The sequence below is a fragment of the Cyphomyrmex costatus genome, unplaced genomic scaffold, assembly GCF_001594065.2.
Source record: "Cyphomyrmex costatus isolate MS0001 unplaced genomic scaffold, Ccosl1.0 scaffold5, whole genome shotgun sequence".
NCBI classification, from domain to species: domain Eukaryota; kingdom Metazoa; phylum Arthropoda; class Insecta; order Hymenoptera; family Formicidae; genus Cyphomyrmex; species Cyphomyrmex costatus.
In genome coordinates this window covers 5,595,717-5,615,056 of record NW_017279267.1, presented here as the reverse complement: position 1 = coordinate 5,615,056, position 19,340 = coordinate 5,595,717, and the positions used below count along the sequence as shown (strand labels likewise).

At 36.1% G+C, this 19,340-nt stretch overlaps 4 protein-coding genes across 4 annotated transcripts in view; 1 reads left to right on the top strand and 3 right to left on the bottom strand.

Moving 5' to 3' along the window:
* The window catches only part of H (transcriptional corepressor hairless), a 3,223-nt gene extending 1,432 nt beyond the window's left edge, over positions 1-1,791 (bottom strand). Inside the window, exon 1 of the mRNA XM_018545522.1 lies at positions 303-1,791. Within this exon, the coding sequence (XP_018401024.1) occupies positions 303-648 (346 nt within the window). The 5' untranslated portion in view covers positions 649-1,791. The remainder of the gene's footprint in view (positions 1-302) is intronic.
* Positions 1,792-3,121: 1,330 nt separating this feature from the next.
* Positions 3,122-4,316, bottom strand: LOC108778422 (probable alpha-ketoglutarate-dependent hypophosphite dioxygenase). Its single transcript, XM_018545596.1, has 2 exons — positions 4,050-4,316; positions 3,122-3,729 (listed from the first exon to the last, which is right to left on the bottom strand). The coding sequence occupies exons 1-2, from the start codon at positions 4,272-4,274 to the stop codon at positions 3,127-3,129; spliced, it is 828 nt and encodes a 275-aa protein (XP_018401098.1). The 5' UTR covers positions 4,275-4,316; the 3' UTR covers positions 3,122-3,126.
* Positions 4,317-5,036: 720 nt separating this feature from the next.
* LOC108778426 (MAD2L1-binding protein) lies at positions 5,037-6,179 on the bottom strand. The gene is made up of 2 exons (XM_018545602.1): positions 5,493-6,179; positions 5,037-5,422 (listed from the first exon to the last, which is right to left on the bottom strand). Exons 1-2 carry the CDS (start codon positions 5,909-5,911, stop codon positions 5,062-5,064), a joined length of 780 nt encoding a protein of 259 aa, XP_018401104.1. The 5' UTR covers positions 5,912-6,179; the 3' UTR covers positions 5,037-5,061.
* Positions 6,180-6,388: 209 nt separating this feature from the next.
* Positions 6,389-16,270, top strand: Spt (Spitting Image). The gene is made up of 15 exons (XM_018545430.1): positions 6,389-6,442; positions 6,618-6,833; positions 6,930-7,130; positions 7,214-7,387; positions 7,457-7,581; positions 7,653-8,155; positions 8,233-8,435; positions 8,504-8,705; positions 8,797-8,991; positions 9,093-9,197; positions 9,274-9,558; positions 9,622-9,935; positions 11,210-11,482; positions 12,076-12,409; positions 12,530-16,270. The coding sequence occupies exons 1-15, from the start codon at positions 6,389-6,391 to the stop codon at positions 15,928-15,930; spliced, it is 6,585 nt and encodes a 2,194-aa protein (XP_018400932.1). The 3' UTR covers positions 15,931-16,270.
* Positions 16,271-19,340: the final 3,070 nt, after the last annotated feature.

The following is a 19,340-nucleotide window of genomic DNA, read 5'->3' as shown; positions in this document are numbered from 1 at the left end:
GGGGGGGGGGGGCAAAGAACCAAGTAGTTTAATGAATAACTTTAATTCAAACCCTCATGATATGAAAATTATAAAAACAAACATTTCAACTCCGATCAGGTCATTTTCAATGTTACATAAAATATAAAGTACAAAATTACAATTTTGATCAAATTAATTCGTCTTCGTAGTTCTGTCTAAGTTTCTAGTCAAATAAGATAATAAATAAATCTATTTTCGAAAATATAATAAATGTATGTAAAAAATAGTGAAAAATAAAAAGACTATAACATGCATCGTGCGCGATGCTTCCTTTGACCCACCACTGAGGGAAGTAGAGCTCTCCTGCCGATTCGGGATGGTACTAGCAGGTGGCCAAAAGGTTTTCTTTGGCACGGGAAACCATGTAGTCTTTTCTCCGTCCCTGCGATGAGACAGTTCCAGAATGAACTTTCCATCTTTGAAGAATTTCAAGCGACCTCCAGGAGTTGGCAGCAGATTGCTGTCGATGCGTTGTGTCTCCGTATGATGAGCTGGCTGGGGACTTGAATTTTTACCATTTGCCTTGGCGAGGGTCGGGTGCAATGTAGGTGGATCACGCGAGCACATCTCTGTCGTGCCCCTCACGTGACCTGCGTGAGCATGACATTCTGCTGACTTTTCGCGCATGCTGATACTTTACCGGTATCCATTTTCCTCCGCTGGACCTCTCATACTTGGACTTCCCAACGTGCGACACAGCAGGATATAACAGAACTTGTTGGCTTTCTCTCAGATAGTAGTTAAACCTGAAACGTCGCAGCGTTTGGACTCAGTGGCGAGGAACATCCTCATACTCTAGAAATCTTCTTTCTCTATCCTCCGACAAAAGGACCGAGGACCTGACAATTTACAAAAAAAAAAAAGTCTGAGGCACGTGGACAAGCGGTCGAAACTCATGCCACTTGGGCGGGACGTCAGAAATCGTGGAGCACAGAAGTCATGACTCGCGGGCGATCATGATGGCTGACAGACACACACAGGTTTGGCTCGGTCGTGCCCGTTTATTCCCTGGCGAGGCACATAGGAGGCAGGAGTGCGTGACCGTTCTCCAGGGTGATCAGTCGTTGACTCGGTCGCAGTGTCATCGTATCAGTGGAGTCAGCAGCGCGCGGGTAGCAGTGTCAAACGCGCTCCAGACGGAGGGGCGACATATCTCATTTTTTTTTTTTCTTCCTCTTCTACTCAGGGAATACAACGTGCGCGGCGTGTATAGCGGCGGCGATTGACGCCGGGTTACTCCGGATGAGTCGACACCGCAGGCGTCGGACGGCGCGATTATGGTATCAGTTCGACCGCGACGGCACGCATTCACGGAGCGCACGGAGAAATCCCGTGAGTGTTGGCGGTCGCCAGACACCCACCCACCCACGCACGCACTACCGCCTTCCGCTTTTGCTGGCTACTCCGCCACCGCCGGAGCGCGGCGCATCGTCCTGGTGTACCTGGTAGTGGTCTGCGGGAACGGATGCCCGAAACCTCGCGCAGCCTGCGGGACGGTACGGCGACGGGCAGCAGTCCGCGGCGGTGGAAAACACCGCACGGCCGCGACACATGTGTTTCACTACACCCCACGAGCAGTCCGCGCGTCCGTCACCGGCACAGGCCTCCGGTATCCACGAGCACGCGAGTCGCAGATCACACCAGCCGTCCAGCCGTCCGTTTCGCTCGCGCGATCCTCACGGCCCCCGTACCGTCCGCGGGGGGAGGGTGGGGAGAGAAAAAGAGCGTGGACGTACTCCGATCACCTCCTTGAGTCGACGGTGTCGACCCTTCTCGTCGACAACACTAGTGGCGGTGGCGGTTCACGTTCCACGCGTTCCTCGCGTCCCTCTTCCCCCCCCCCTCCACTTCTCATGATTTTCGCGATTTCGACCGGAGATTCGTGAGGTATGCGATTTCGTTCGGTTGTACTGAAGCGTTTCCGTTTCCCCTCGCGAAATCGCGGCGTCTACCTCGGTAAAAGTTGCGTCCACGAGCCCTTTCTATCTCTCTCTTCCGCTTCTTCTCTCCCTTCCACTTTGCCGAAATGCTCGCGTTTCGCCTCATTCATGTAAAATCGCGGAATATTCCGCTCGTTCCACCCGTTCGACTCCTATCTCGCGATGTGAATTAGGAACGCGCGCGAAATTCGTATCGGCGCGATCGCGATTCAACAAGCCCCTCTTTCCGTTCTTTTTCCCTTTTTTTATCTATATAATATTCAGCGTTATTTTATTTTATACATTACGGATGTATCTTTTGTATTTTCGCAATCTCCGTCTACATTCTTCAGTAAAAGAAAAGTTTGTCTTTTCTGGACGACATTCGCTATCCGGAACAGACGAGTATCTTTATGTCGCAGTTTAATTAAATGCCATCGACAATATTGTTGTTGCTAATTGTAACCATAAATAAGAATCACTGCAGATTTGAAAACTTACAATAAGTCTTTTTTTTCTCTTCCACAAATAATTGTGCTCCATGTATGAGAAAAGCGCCATCAGAATGTAAATTATATTAACAATAAAAATAAAATAGACGACTGTATGTTGAAGATATTATTTGAAAAAAAAAACAATCAATATTTACATAAACTTTCATCAAGAATCATCCTTCCCACGCTGTTCTTTAATTTTTTTCTTGCAGTTACGATATTATGTGTGTTGTAACGTAATGTGAATAAAATGGAAAAACACGAAACATTTGATAAATATCTCCACTTTTGGGGGTAAAACGCCCCCAAACGACAAAAGAAAGTGTAACAATTATTTATATTAATTATTTTTGAAGGAAATGCTTTATATTGCAATGAATATATGATAATTATATCTCTTTAGATTCTTGCGATAAATGTGATGTACGCAAAATGATTTATGTATTGAAGATAGGGATACTTCATTAAAATAATTTATGACATATCAATCAATAATTTCAGAAAAATTCTTGAAATTCGGCAAGATTAAAATAAAGTTTAAGAAGAAAAAGCAGGATACAGCAATAGGAAAATTGTTGAATAAAAAAATAATTGAATATATATATTTATACATGTTAAAGAGAGCTTAGTCAAAACATTCTTCATTCATTCAATTAGATTTAAAAGTAGAGTAAATATTTACTTATGTTCGATTAATATTTATATCTGTTGCTCATCAATGCGTCTTTGAAAATATTTTTACCGCGAAGCATCAAGCCTTGGCATGGGGAATTGTGCACGTCCAGGGTCGGTTCATCATCAGCAGCTTTCACTTGCATGAGAAACATGCGTCGACTTCTATCAGACAAGTTCAGATACGAACCGTGAAGTAGTAGATAAGAGAAGAAGACAACTTCACCCTTTTTCGCAGATATGGGAATAGCTTTGGATAAGGGATATTCCTTAGGATCGACGTAGTGAATAGGATCACCTCTTTCATCGGTCACTTTAAAGTCCTTCAACGGCCCCAGTTTATGACTGCCAGGATATACCGCCAAGCCGCCATTTTCCGGCGTTGTATCGTCCAAATGTAGAAACACAGCTAGCATAGTGTGTTTCTTGTGGGGAAAATAAGGATAGTCTTGATGCATCAAGTAAGGTGATCCTTTCTCTGGTGGCTTTACGTGCGCCTTGGTATGATGCAACACTATGTCGTTGGTGTCCATGATATCCTCAAGGACGTCCAATAATTTCGGGTGCGTTATGGTCCGAGTAAAGACTTCGCTGTGCATTTGCAGATTGTGGATAGATTTTACCTGATGCATAAATGAGAATATGTACAATATAGTGTAATACAATATACATATATACAAGGTTTACAATACACAGTTTTAATCAATGTACTTAAATCTATCCGAATCACGTAATCTTTGATAGAGGCATTAAAGTCAAACACAGATAAACTTTGTTTTGAACCAGGTTCAATATCTCGCATTCAATTCTTAGTTTCAAAGATATTCGAGTGCATTTCTTAAAATCATCTTGTATATATATATGTATGTAATTCTAATCTACGAATAATAAATTGCCTATAATAAGTCGATTTTTACAAAATAGTTGCAATAAGTGTACTTACAGTATAATCTTCAGCAATGCTTCCAGCTAATTTCTTCATATCTTCTCCGGCCCATCTTGACTCCAAACCAGCCAGATTTTCACGATATTTTCTTTCAAACAATTCATTGTAGGCATCCGATATCTCGTTTATTTCTTTTGTAGAAAATACATTCGATAACTTGATGTAACCATTATCCTTCCAGAATTGCTTCTGTTCCGACGTTAAAACTTTCAAACCAACCATTTTCAATTGTAAAAATTTAAATTTTTCTTACGAGATGTTAATAATTTCTCTCTTTCAAAGTTAAATAATGAAATGTTGCATCTCGCAACAAGGATTGATATATGATTTGCCCTACTCCAAAAATGTTTCTTTGGAAGGGATTATCTGTATGCGATAAAAAGTATAAATTTATGTACAATCATTGTTGCCTAAACATCATTTTGTATATTTCTTATCCTTTTGCAAGATTTCTTAATAATTGCATAACTTATAAGATAGATTAATGGTATAACAATTAATGACAACTTGATAAAAGGTAAAAATATTATTTAACATTATAATTATGTATACAATATAAAATATCCGCAGCAATTACAAAATTTTTTCTATAATAAAATAAGCAATAACATTCTTATCTTGTTCATTTGATTATAATTATCTACTAATAAAAAATCTATTGTTACATAATTTTACACTGTAATTTTTATTACATAATTTTATATAAGACTTATCATGTTTGTTGTATGTTGATGAAAAAAAATACTGTCTTGCTCCCTCTGATAGTGAATGGAAATTTCTATCATATGACCTCAAGACATTTGTCAAGTCATACTGACATCAATGCAATGTCAGCAGTAAAAATATATATATATATATATCAGTAGCGCTTAATATTGTCTCGTTAATCTTAATTATATAATATGAATATGTAATATAAATCTATTTATAACATCTTAGAAAAAAATTGATAATCCTAATCTATAAAAATTTTGAATTCTGCTATAATTGCCATGCTACAAAGTTATGGTCACGAATAAAATTTAAATCCTTTTATGATTTGTTTTGATTGATACCATCGATAGGAAGACTGAGTGGAATTGTTATACTGAGTATATTGCACATCATCTTCATTCTCCAAATAAGTCTTACACGAGTCATGATATATTTTAACAAGTGTCCTACAGTTGCACTTCATCTCTACTTGATCACTCTGACATAGTTTAATTTTGAAGCAACTTGCCATTTGTAGAGGTGGGACATATTGTGGTTTAGGTAAAAAGAAATCAGATACTGAGTTATTGTCGCTCTTCTTCAGCATAATAAACATGTTTGTCATGTTTAAAGGAGCATTCATAGCCTTCTGAAACTCATCACATTCCAACATAGACCTACAAATACAATAACATATATAAGTGTTTAATTCATAAGCATATTCTATCATTATATTTCTTTATTAACCTCATAAGTTTCAAAAGCGGTTTCCTAGAGGAATGTTGATACTCTTTGTGCTGCTTGCTGTTGAGAACATATGAAGGAAGCTCTATGCTAATGTAGAGCTTTGGTGATAGTATTGTAGCGCCAAGTATTATGGCAATTTCCTTTATATCACAACCCTTGAGGAAGAATTGCGAGGATAAATGATCCGAAACGTTCTTCAGTGTGCTCGATAGAGTCCTGAAGGAGACCGCGTTCCTATCTGTCGTTTTTACACTCGTCTGGAACTGAGCTAGTGCCTCATATGTGAACGGTATCTGCTGCTTTTGATACAGAATATATTTCATGAGCTCTATCACAACTTTTGTGCATGAATCGCTAGTCAATGGTTCGTCCAATATCACGTCAATATTCATCTCGCCTTTTCTGTCTCTGGAGAACATTTTGAAAAATAGTAAACTCGAAACTGTGGAGATTTTATTTTAAAATCTCTGTTCGCCAAAAAAAAGAAGAAAAAAGATAGATGTCAAAGAAATTTGCACTGCTCCACGCGATTCTTTCTGTTTCACGCGTCTCGTCTTACGTCAGATTATATTTTAAAAAATTAGATTAGGTTAGATATGATCGAGTTAATTCACAGATTCCATTCTTTGAATTTTTTTAGTCCTTTCTTCGTCCTTTTCCTCTTCTTTCTTAAATCCTAATTAAACCCATGATGATTACTGTTTTAGGTGCAGAAAGCGTAGCTCCACGTAGCTCTAGTGCACAAGGAACAGATATTTCCCCCGTGACATTAGCGCCAGAGGTTGGTTGCCATGCTCTGGTTAGTAACTAAATTCACTTTATTTACATTCCACCGTTGAGACGTATGAATTTTGAAGTTTCAAGAAGCCGTGGAAATCAAAAGATAAAATTTTACGATGGAATTGAAGACGAGACAAACGAAGAAGTTGTTGGAGCTTTTGGAGCAACAAGTAATCAAGTTTCTTATTTTCGATCGATTTAGTAGTTGTACATTCAATAAAACCAGCTATGAAAAATTGCAGATTGCACGGAAATTTTGCGTTTCAAAATATAAAAATTATAGAGACTGTAGTTAATTCATTGCTTGAGAATGAAAGTCACAATTACTTCTTATTCTCTTTTTAGATAAACAAATTGTATTTATTGCTGACTACTGCTTCTATTAATCCGTCAGAAATTTTAGTCACAAAATCATTACTCCACGAGCAACTGCATCTTTTAACTCAGAGATTCAATAATTTAAGCGATGATAATTGCGACTGTGAAGAGGCAAATGTAAAATTTGCTGAGACAGTAACAAATTTGAAATATACTTCTCTATTGAAAAATGTTGAGGAACATGTAAGTTGCAGAAGAATCTTGTAATTTTTGATATCGCTTTTATTTCTATTAAATGAGTTTCATTTGTTTACATTTGTTTTTTATTATCTTTGTTAGATTAAGGATATTAAATGCGATAATATTGATAGCAATACAGCCAGATATAAAATGGAATCATTGCTTAATAATTTTATATCAGCTTTACAAGCGTTGGAAGATTTAGAATGTTTACCATTGAAACAGAGACTTCAGGATTGTCTGGATTATGTTAAAGAAATGAGCACAGCAAATGAGATTGAGGATCTTCAAAACATAAAAGTAACAATGAGATAAAATATTGAAATATGTATTGAAATCTTTTACTTTGAATATTAAGTTTTCTCTTTGTACTCTTAAACTAGGAATTAGGTACTTCGATACTAGAGATACTCGAACCACTACAGAATTACAGAAAAAGTTTAGTGTCTGCTTTTCTGTCACAGAATTTAGCTTTATATATTTCTCAATTGTGCATATCATTTGAAATGCTAGTACAACTAGCTCAGGAACAGCATCAGTTAAATGCACCAATTTATGTAATGAACTATATATTTTACATTTGTTTCTTAATTTAAGCTCCTTCTATATTGAATAAATATGTACAGGCTTGCAAGAAATATGTTTGTGAAAGAATATGCACTTGCTGTGAAATGATATTGAACTTGATGAATGATTCAAATCCATCGCTGGAAAAGGAAACTTGCGAGAGAGAGAATCATTTCGTTTACAGGTGAAAAAATTAATATTTTTTATACTTAATATTGCATTCACACAAGTAATTTTGATATGGTATACTTGTAGAATGGATTTGGTATTAGACGTTATATTAGAAATACCAAGCAAAATGCATGAAGAGCAGCTGTCTGAATGCACAGAGCTGTGGTTGAGACTGGAAGATGTCTTCTCTCATGCTATGGCAATTACTCAAGTGTGTCAGCCATATAATTTTAAAGCCATAACTGGTTCATGCCAATCTATAGTGTTGGAATATGAAAAATTAAAACAACAATTATTCTCGGAGACTCCAGATCCGGCGTTAAATAACTTGTTTATGCATACCTTAACCGACGCTCTTTATCGTTTGGAACGTAAAGTCAATATAGCGGTACTAACGCTCGCAATGGAAGTATTCAGTAATCCTTACATTACTTTGAAAAAACTCGTTATGACGTGCGGAAATTCATTAAGCGCAAAAAGAAGGTCGAAGAGTGATTTAAATAATCTTATAGAAGATTTTGACCAATTCTTTGATCAAACTATACAAATTGGAATATTTGCAATTGCTTGTTGCAAAGACAAGAATCGTAAGTTGCCCTTCTTTATAAATTTTTTAACATTCTTTTTAAATTATGAAAAACATCTAAAAATTTTATTATTTCAGGAAATAACAAAATTCGTAATTGCCTCGCAGGATTTGAATCCTTAGAAACTGAATTAATTTCTGCTATAACTTCCTTCTATTTGCATCCAGATAATAAAGAAATGCGTTCGAGTGTTAAATTATTGACTACGCAATGGCAGTTAGAGATGAATAAGTTTCAGAATGCTGTAAATCTCATTATAAATTCTGCTGCTTTCTGTCAAGTAAATATAATGGATTATAAAGGATTTTAAGAATTTTAAGAGCGTACTTGAATGTATTTTTTACTCAGGTAGTTATGGATAGTCTTCAAGAACGTATAACGGCAATCTCAGATTGTCTAGATAACAGAGAGCCAGTAACGCAACTTCAAGTGCAAGGTATCGTTCAGCGTGCTTCAGCTTTGTCTAGTCAAGTTACAGCGATTGTAAATGACATTGGCACTGAAAACATTGATCGTCAAACAATAATGATGACGAGAGAATTGAAAGCAGGTGATTGATTCTGTGTTATTACGATTAAATGTATTTTTACAATTAAAACGTATAGTTTACTGGAATATATATACATATAACTCTTTTATAGCTATATTTGAAGCCAACGCTGCTGCCAAAACTCTTCTGGTGGAGAACGCAACAGAGCCTCAACAATTGCGAGTGATAAAACGATGTGAATTAATATTGAATGTCGTTCAAAGATTACAGCCTGTTTTAGCTATAATTATGAACAATACGACGCGTGAAAAATCTGTGAGAAGTCAAGGAGATTCCAGTCATGGTAGATAATGTTCAATGATGTTTACTAAAACGCACTACTCTTTAGTACTATGCAAGTAGGCAAATAATACACTGTCAGGGAAAAAACAAGCTAATGAAATTATGCATGTGTTACAGGCAGCGTATCAAATGTCATGAACTTTTCATCGACAATTTATGGTTTGCCGCGCGATGAAAATAGTCTAGTTTATATTAGAACACCCTATACAGGTTTGTGAGAATTTGTATATACTCTCCATATATGTTGTTTATACCTGTTTCAAACCAAGTCTTATCTGTGTTTTAGTAAAAATGCATAAACCACAAGTGTCCATTCAAACGGCAAACAGTACAGTGCAGAAACCGTCGGATCTATCATATTTGATACCTTACATAAAGAACGGTCGTACATTGCGTAGTGAGCACTCCATCATGTACACACCCAATAAAAACAAGAACTTAACAGAAGCAGCTGTTAAAAATGAGATGTTTCTTAGGAATCTATCTAGCATTAGACAACATCTTTTTAGCAGAGATAGCTTTAGTATTCATGTCGACTTTGATATAGCCGAAGAAAGCATGGATTTAACAGGTAATGCATTATACTTGAAGAGATATTAAATAAAAACTGTGATTATATTGGAAGCCATTTCAGCTGCTTTAGAGAAGATAACTTCGTCGTCTACGGAAAATGCAACGTTCTCTTCGTGCCAATTCTCAAAAGTAGAAAATGTATCTTCGGGAAGCGTGAACAAGGAATCGGTTATCAATATCGTAGAAAAACTATGTCAAACTGTAAGACCAGAAACGGAAAGTTGTTTGAGTAAATCTGTGATAACAGAGAAGATGAGTGAATGTGCCATATCTGGTGGCGGTGATGCGTCCTTAATCATGGAATCGTGTCAAAAACTCAATAGCGTTCGATCTCCAGACAATAAGATACAAAAGTCAACCTCGGAGAAACATGAGGTATAAAGAAAGAGTATGAGCCGGGTCTCGCCAACTCCGATTAAGTTAATTGATCGATTAAATATTGCCAACAACAATACTGAAAACATAATTTAATTTTCTGACAGCTGCGAAGATTAACGTGATTATAAAAACACAAATCCTTATTAATCGCAAATTTCTCAATCGCGAAAAACCTAAACAAATCGCAAGCACATAAATACTCGACGTCCCGCCAGAAAAGGATGTTTTCAAGTTTTGCAACTGACAATATTTGATCGGTCGATTAAGTTAATCAGAATTAGTGAAACCAGAACCTGAGGCTAGATATTTGTAGTTCATTTTTATTTTAAGATCGTTTTAAGATGATATTTTAAAGTGCTAATACGACTCTCTGTCATCGATTTGACATCTTAAGATTATACTTAAAACATCTTAATTATAAGGAAGGACTATGAGTTTTTTTAAATGTTGAACCTTAAGTATTAATACAATTTTTAATTGATAGCATTTAAGATGATGGTTACATCAATGTATAATTATAAGTGAGTTATATCGATTACATGTATCATTATATAATAATTACATTAATAAGGTCTAAATTACAATGTTAATTTATGTTAAATTTCACTCAGAATTTTTATTACGACATAAAAGAAGTTGAAACATTCGAAAAAAGAAACTTTCTTTTGTTTCTTCCTTTTCAAATGCGGACGGATACGAGATCGCCAGAAGTTACTAAAGATCTCCTAGAAATAAATAAATATTACTAGATTCATATGTTCACTGAAGAGTGAGAAGTGAGATAGCTTTCGTAAATCTCCAGAAGTTACTAAAACTATAGAATCAATAAATAAATTAAAATTGCAGAGAAAGAAATTACGATTTTCGCAATTTGCAAGTTTCTCGCGATTCTTATCGATTGTTTCATCTTTCGGTAAAGTTTATCTGTTAAGTAAATCTGGTAATCCGCGCACGTGATTGGATAATCTTGCTACTTACCTAATAGGTTTTTTTTTTTTTTTTTTTTTTTTTTTTTTTAGCCGAGAACGTATGGTTGCTCTTTGTAGCTGTATTCCTCGCACTTTCCACCTTTCCTTTCTCTCTCTCTCTCTCTTTCTCTCTAACATCTAAATTGTACTCCCATTTCGTTTCAAGTGCAGAAAGTACGATATGTCGATATAGTGCAGTTACCGAGAATAGCCTTCACACGTCTGAACGTATCGACTTCTCGTTATGTTGAAACGCAAACGATGTAATAAAGAAAATCATATTTTTCCGTACCTCCTAGTTAGTGGTGGGTGAAAGAAGACGGTGTGCTGGTCCAGCGAGAAAAAACGTCGAGCAGATCAATTCGTTTTTACATCGGTTCAAGTCAGTTCGTCGAGCGAAACATGGACGCCGTGGCGATACGTACATCGAGTCCGCCGCAGGGCGAGGACGCGATCGCGTCCGCTATGAAGATATGCCGCGTCTGCCTGCTCGACAATCTGATGATGCGTGATCTCTTCGCAGAGAGCGAGGTCGCATCTCTATCGGCGAAGGCGATGAGCTTTGCCAACGTTAAGGTTAGATGCACAATTTGAAGGTTAGATACCGATGTTACCCCGAGCCTTCACTCTTATCATTGCTCTCTCTCTTTTAATCCCTGATAGATTTAGACCTCTCGTTCATGATCCTCCAATTTGTCGCCATTCCCATCTTTTTATTCGATTTGAAATGATCAAGTTTTGGTTTATATAGAACTTTGCACATTTAGCCTTCAACACCTTCACTGTCATCATAAAAACATTATACACAAGAGATCTGTTCTTTTTAATTGAATTTTTTGCATAGTTTATCTTTCCTACTTGTCCCTTCACATTGGAGAAAATAAACAAGAAGTTCATATAAAATGAATAAGACTAATACTTTTTCAAATGCCATATAGAACTATGCATGTAATAATCAAATAATCATATATATATATATATATATATATAAAATGATTATTTGTTATGATCAGGACTGATGCATGCAAGTAAAAATGTACACATCACTCATAATGTGCATAGCATCAAAGATGGCAATTGTAATATTTTGAAATGATTTGATTCTTTTTTAGTACAACCAATGTCAAAGATTTTCTTTCGAGATATACTAAACTATATGCTTTGATTAGATGTTACCAGGCGACGGTTTACCAACACAGGTGTGTTGTATGTGCGCTGACAAGTTGGAGTCGGCATACGAGCTTAAGTTACAAGTAGAGCAAGCTAACAATGTTCTCCGAGAAAAGTTTATGGGAAGAATGAAGGATGATTTGTTTCTTAATGAGGTTGATATGCACTTGCATGCTGAGAAGAATAATGGTTTGGAAGAGATAAATGACAGTGCTGATTATGGGTCTACTGGTACACTGCCAGTTGAGACAGAAACTGACAAGAACTTTCTGAAAAATCAATTAATAATTTTGGAAGCTGAAAAATTGGCAGAGACAGGTGAGATGCAACAAGGTGAGTAAAATGTAATCAATGACATGATTATATTTTAAAATTTGAATTAAATACTGGTTTTTTTTATATACAATAGTTTAAAATTTCCAAATATTTTATAATATTGATTCTATTGTTTAGATGCAGAACAAGATAGCTTGCAAGAAAGTATCGAGGAACAATTGCAGCAAGAATTAGCTAGTTCGGAAGGCAATGATATATCAGATGCTATCGATGAATCTAGGGATGAAGTACTTTCCGATGAGAAGAACATTCAAAATTGTACAGATACGGTTTCAACGGAAGGACATAATTTTATAATGCAACAACAATGTATTATATTTCATACTGATCAATTCTCCTTCCATAAAAAAATACAGGAGGAGGATGTATCAGAATTGAAACATGATACAGTGAAATACGAAGAGTCACTATCTGAACAAAATCAAGAAAATCAGTCTGAGCAAAACCAAGAAATTCAAGCTGAACAAAATCAAGAAATTCTAACTCAGCAAATCTACGAGACTTTGGCTGAACAAAATGAAGAGTCTCGAGTAGAAAAATCTGAAGATAAGCAAGAGAGTCAAGCTAAACAAAATCAAAATGACGAAATGGAATTATTACAGACAGAAGTATCCAAAGATGATACTAATGATGAGACAAGTGTACCAGTGGTGAGACAAGAATTACCCCAGAATGAAACTAGAAGAAGTAAACGATTGGCTCGTCGAACACTTGCCGAACGAGATTCCGATGAGGAGAATTACTTTGAAAATCTAAATCTTAGTTCGCGATTGAAAAAAGCGCAGGCAAATAAGGCAGAAAAGTTTTTTTTCATATGTTACTTGTGCGATGAACAGTTCCTCTCAAAGTGCGTTCTGAAACAGCATATGCAGTCCCATGAAGAAGTAAGGAGAACATTGTCTGTGAAGAAAATGCTGAAGAAATCGCGGACGTGCCTTCCAGTCGTGCCAACGCCGTCGTCAGGAAGGAAAGCCAACAAGTGCCCTTATTGTGGTAAAGAATATCAGTACATAATCTCATTTAATAAACACATTAAACAACATGAGCGAGAGCATCTGAAAACAATTCCGCTTGCTAAACATGGTAAGCAACATGAACGAGAGCAGCAGGAAACGAATGAAGATCCGATATTTATCGAGATATCGTTTGAAGGAGAGGAGCACAATCTAGACTCTGATAACGACAACAAATCCAATGTTGAATGTGAGAAACGGAAAAGAGAAAGTACAGCCGTCGCGAGCGACAACGATCAGAACAAGAGAAAAAAGTTTAATCTTATTGAAGAATTTACATATGACAAATGTCCAGAAAAATTCGATACAAAGCAAGGTTTGCAAAATCATTCATTGACGCATGTTAACTTCACGTGCAGTGTGTGTGACGAGGAATACGAAACTCTAGAACAACTAAAAAATCACCGAACGAAGCACGTGATCCAAGATATATTCACTGAGCAAGATTTGGAAGAAGATATGAAGCAAATGGCCCAGAACATCAAGGACAATAATGAAAACACCAAAAACATCAAAAGTACAGAGAACAAGAAAGCGCTCTCCAGACATATAGAGACAACACAATCCTATTCTTACAAATGCAAGATATGCTATCAAAAATTTACACGGAAGGATTTCCTACGCAGGCATGCTGAGCAGCATGCACGACTGAAGAATTACAAATGCACCCAATGTAACAAGAGTTTCGGTAACGAGCTTACGTTGAGAAATCACTTGATCGCCACAAATCACAAGACATTTATACAGGGGCAGGAATACGATCCCAATAAGCGTATAAAGCGCATGGCAGCGACAGCAGCACAAAAAATTATCGACAAGATCAAGATTGAGGACGGACTCGAAGACTACGACGATGATGACGATGATAATACAGAGTACGATTTTACTCAATTGGATAGGTACTATCAACGTAAGCGCAGTGCAAAGGAATTCGTGTGTGCGACCTGTAACAAGAACTTTAACTCAAAGCAAGCGTTGACGAAGCACATGGAGCAGCATGTAAAGGAGGAGAAAGCAGAGAAAACAGTGGAAAAACAGAAAAACAAGGGCGATAACAATGACGACTCCGACTTTGAGAGTGGTCTTGATTGGCCAATGGACAACCACGAATGCACCACGTGCAAGAAGAAATACAGTACGAAAAAGTCGTTACTGCGCCATCAACTATTACATGAGGAGCCAAATTTTGAATGTGATATCTGCAATGTTAAATTCTATCGCAAAGATAAACTGAAGGTGCACTATGATAAGTGCTCGGAAAAGAATCCCAATCAGGTGAGGAAGTGTAACATCTGTGGCGACAGTTTTGAAAACAATAAGATTCTGCGCGAGCATAGGATCAAGCACGTCACTGAGGGTATCCTAACGGAGGAGGATCTGATAGACATCGAGCCTGAAGAAAAGAGAATACGGGATAGAATGCCTCGTAAGAGGAGGACCGATATTGTGGGGCTCGAGTGTGTCGAATGCAAGAAACGATATACATCCAGGAAGGGCTTGTTGCGACACATTCAGATTCACGAGGGCAAGAAGTACTTGTGCGAAATGTGTCCAAAGAAATTCTATCGGCGGGAACACCTGAAGATTCACGTAGCAAAGCACAACATGATTAAACCATATAAGTGCACCCGTTGCTCCAAGCGCTTCATCAAGGAGGAGCAGCTCAACAATCATCTACCTAAGCATGATCGCACTTTTAAGAAGAACAAGGAAGCCGATAGCTCGAAAAGATTCCTCTGTGAGATTTGCAGTAAGAGCTTTACGCAATCGACAACACTGATAGCGCATCTGCGCGCTCATAAGGGTATCAAACCGTTTGTATGCGAAGTATGCTCCAGGCCATTCACCACTAATGCTTACTTGAAGATGCATATGCGCACGCACACGCAGGAACGTCCGTATATTTGCCAATATTGTTCACGAGCGTTTGCGCGTGCCGACACCTTAGCGAATCATCTGACGTCGCATACTGGCGAAGCTAAGTACCATTGTAAGTGCTGTCCGAAGAACTTCCGACGATTGAAATCATTGAAGGAACACATGTTTATTCATACGGGTCAACGACCTTACGAGTGTCCAACTTGCGACAGAAAGTTCAACAATAATGGCAGTCGCTACGCGCACAGCAAGCGCTGCAAACAGAATCTTCTGCAGAATCAAAATCGGGCGCAACAGGTGATCCAGCAGACACAACAGCAATCGCAACAACAGCATCAACAACAAGAGCATCAGCCACAGCAAGTGCAAATACATGTGCAGCAGTCAGAACCGCATCCAGTTAGATTGCATCAAACCACGATCGGCCAGGCACAAGTAATCAAGACGCAAAACATCAAAACGATTGCTATAGCGAGACAGGCTGACCCTACGATAACCACAACGCAACAAGTTGTGCAGCATCAGGAGATACTAATGCCTCTAATCCTGCCACTTACCGTTACTCTTGCTGATGTAGGCGAAGAGGTGATATTACCTGAAGGTACAAAAATATTTACCACCTCTTAATTGAGCCATTTTTGTCGTATTTGATTATAATATGGCAAGGAAGGGGGACATGCAACTTGTGAAAAACTATCTTGATGGTATTTGATGATGTGAACGAGCTGAACGAATTTGGTTCTTCTGACACCTTGTGATTATCGTTTCCATTCCCACAATTCCGATATGCATGGAAAATTCTGAAATAGCACTTCAGAATGGAGTAACTCACCACATTATCAAGAGATTTTCTTGTATTGTAAGAAAGGGTCCGATACTCCACTAGGTGACAAAAAGGGTACGATAAATATATGAATTTAAGTGAATATGTATAAAACGTTATATTGAAGTTCATTTTTACAACGGTGAAGGCGTTACTAGACGATTTATATGCATAATTTGTCTGGAAGTTAAGGTATTATATATGTATGACGTATCTTTCCATATAATAGCATATATTACTGGGAATGAATAGTGAACACGTCTTTGACAAATCCTGAGACGACAGGAAAAGACAAATATCTTTGTCATGAATGTGTATCGTACATGTAATATAGATTTTCCTTAAGAGACATGAATATGGATAAGATAATTTTTAAATACTTAAAGCTTAACGTATTAAATAATATTAGATTTATTTTTACTTAGTTTGTTCTTCCAGAGAGATCTTTTTTCGTTTTTTTTAAATAAAATATACTTCCATTTTCAAAAAATAATTCTCAAACAACTTGGAAAGTTTTTAAATGTATTGATATCTTTTCAGTTATATTTACAATAAAGGATTATTGTGACGTGTAATTGTGTGTAATTGTATGTTATGAATGTTGTGTATGTTCTACGTGTTGTGTCAATATATTGGTCAGTATGTATATAAATGCAATACATGCTAGAAAAGATATTATAATATAAAATAATCTAGTGTTGATGCAACACGCGGTACATTATTATAATACATACAATTAATATAATTACATGATAATTATAATTATATGATGATTTATAATTCTCTTTAAAACTGAATTTATGATTATCTGATCTATTTTTAATTAATACTGTATATGTACATTACTATTATGTTATTATTGATTCTTCTAGAAAGAAGTATAGAAAGAAGCGATGTTATGTAATATTGTTTGAATTAGATCACAAAATTTTAAAACCCTCATATTTTTTTATATTTAAAACATTAAACAGTTCTTCAAACAAGAATCATTAAAATACACTTCTTGTAATCAATTTACTAATTGGTAATTCTAACAATTTATTATTATTTTTTTTTTTTATAAAGTTTCTGAGTATTCAGCCAAGAACTCCGTGTTGATGGTAGCGATACTGAATTAATTGGCGGCCTGGCAAAACTGGTAGTTACACACACAAGTACGAGCTCTTATGTCCATATGTGCTCATTTTCTGGTCGAAGGTGAACACGCATGGGCTCGTGTGTGTGTTATAGCGTCTCGTCATGGTAAAAGGCTGAACTAATAGGCAGGGAAAAGTGACGTTTTGACGACAAAATTTTTCTTGCATACCATTTCGTTAATATTTGCTTATTTGTGAAAATGTGACTTACCTCGTACTCGTGAAAGTCCCAAAAATGGGCGGAAACTACAGTTATCTTGAAATTTTATACGTAAAAGCATATATTTCATTCGATTCATCAACTGTTGAACTGCGTATTTCTGTTCGAGTATATAAGGCTCATTTTACGTGTCCTTTACGACCATTTACTAACTATATCAAAGGAGGAAAGGACAGTTTCCGCTCATTTTTACAAGTGTTTTTAAGCGATCTCGTCATTTATACTTATCCAAATTGTCTTTATTTACAAATTGCACGCAATAAAAATTAATGTTCATTTCTTATCTATGATACAATTCCAACATGGCCGTCGCAACTACTCAGGAGCCTTAAAGCATATAATAGTTGTTTTTCATTTACACACAAGTGAAACTGAGTCTGAAGTGAACTGAGTATGAAATACTCAGATTAATGACATCACTACTTGCTTATTTTGGTAAAATTAACAAATAACAACATAGGTTCATAACCTCACTTTTAAAGTGAGTCTACGAGACTCAATGAAGTACACGATCTCGATCTTGTGCAGTTTGTAGGTAAAAACTAAGTTGAATTGCACTTCTCAGAATGCAAAAGAAACGCGCATTCAACTAAGTTGATGACGTCATAAGTGAGAATTATCTGAGAATCGGTGTACATGGAAAGCAACTAGTAACAAAATTACTACGATTCTGTAAATTATAAATTTTATAATAGATAAGTTTCATGTGTGCAATGTGTGCTCTTATGGGCCACGTGTCTTACACATAAGACTGCGTTTGGTTTGAGCGGCTTTCAGCTCTTTTATCCTCGTCTTACGTCTAATGAATGATAAAGAAGAATCATGATAATAGCGTTTAAGACGCTTGAGCATCCAACCAAGTGCAACCATAATATTAAATCTATGTAACAGTTGTAAAATTAGTGCGAAACTAAACCATATGTATAAATATATCATATAAACGCTATTATCATATATATATAATATATATATGTGAAGTATGATCTTTATTCTTATTACTTAGTTTTTGTTGTAATAAATAAAATATTTGTTCTAATATTCTTATATTGTGATTTATGCTGTCAGAGTTGCTAAATTTACTTTATTAATATATTGATTTTATTGTATATATTGATTCAACCTGAAAAATCCATTGTAATTTTACAACACAATCCAAAGAGTACAATAAATTAGAGAACTGCGTTAATTTAAGGACGATTTATTTGATCATATTAAGTATAATTCAGTGCTTAATTGATCATAATAGGGAGTTTTTGCAATACCGTTTTATCCCTGATACAGTGAACGCTAAAATCACGTTATCTTTTTCTTCACAACTAATTAAGAAAAGGATAACGTGACTTTAGCGTTCACCGTATCTGGGATAAACGGTATTGCAAAAACTCCCTATTAATGAAGAAGAAAGACGGAAATTCATGTATTAATTCATCTTTCTATATTCCTGTCAGAAGATATAATTGAAAAAACAATCATTCGGGATTTTTATGGAAAGAGGCGGAATGATTAAATGATTTTGTAATATTTACAACTTTATAACAATGCTTTACACACACACACAATCAGTACGCGCATTTATAGAACTATACTTTAGCATAGATATTCACAATCCTCAGTTTGAAAAAAAAAGAAAGTAATATACTTTTAATTGGATTATAGATGTTTAGTAACAAAAACTATCAGTTTTAAATAATTTTATAAATGGCAGAAGAGATATACTGGTTGGTTTTTGTTAAGTAAAAAATTATAAGAGAGAGGGGAAGTTTGTCATAATTAAATATTATAACTTGTTATCTTCAAATATAGTCGCAAAGAAAATAAATAATATTCAATATATGTACCAACCTTTTTAATATAAACA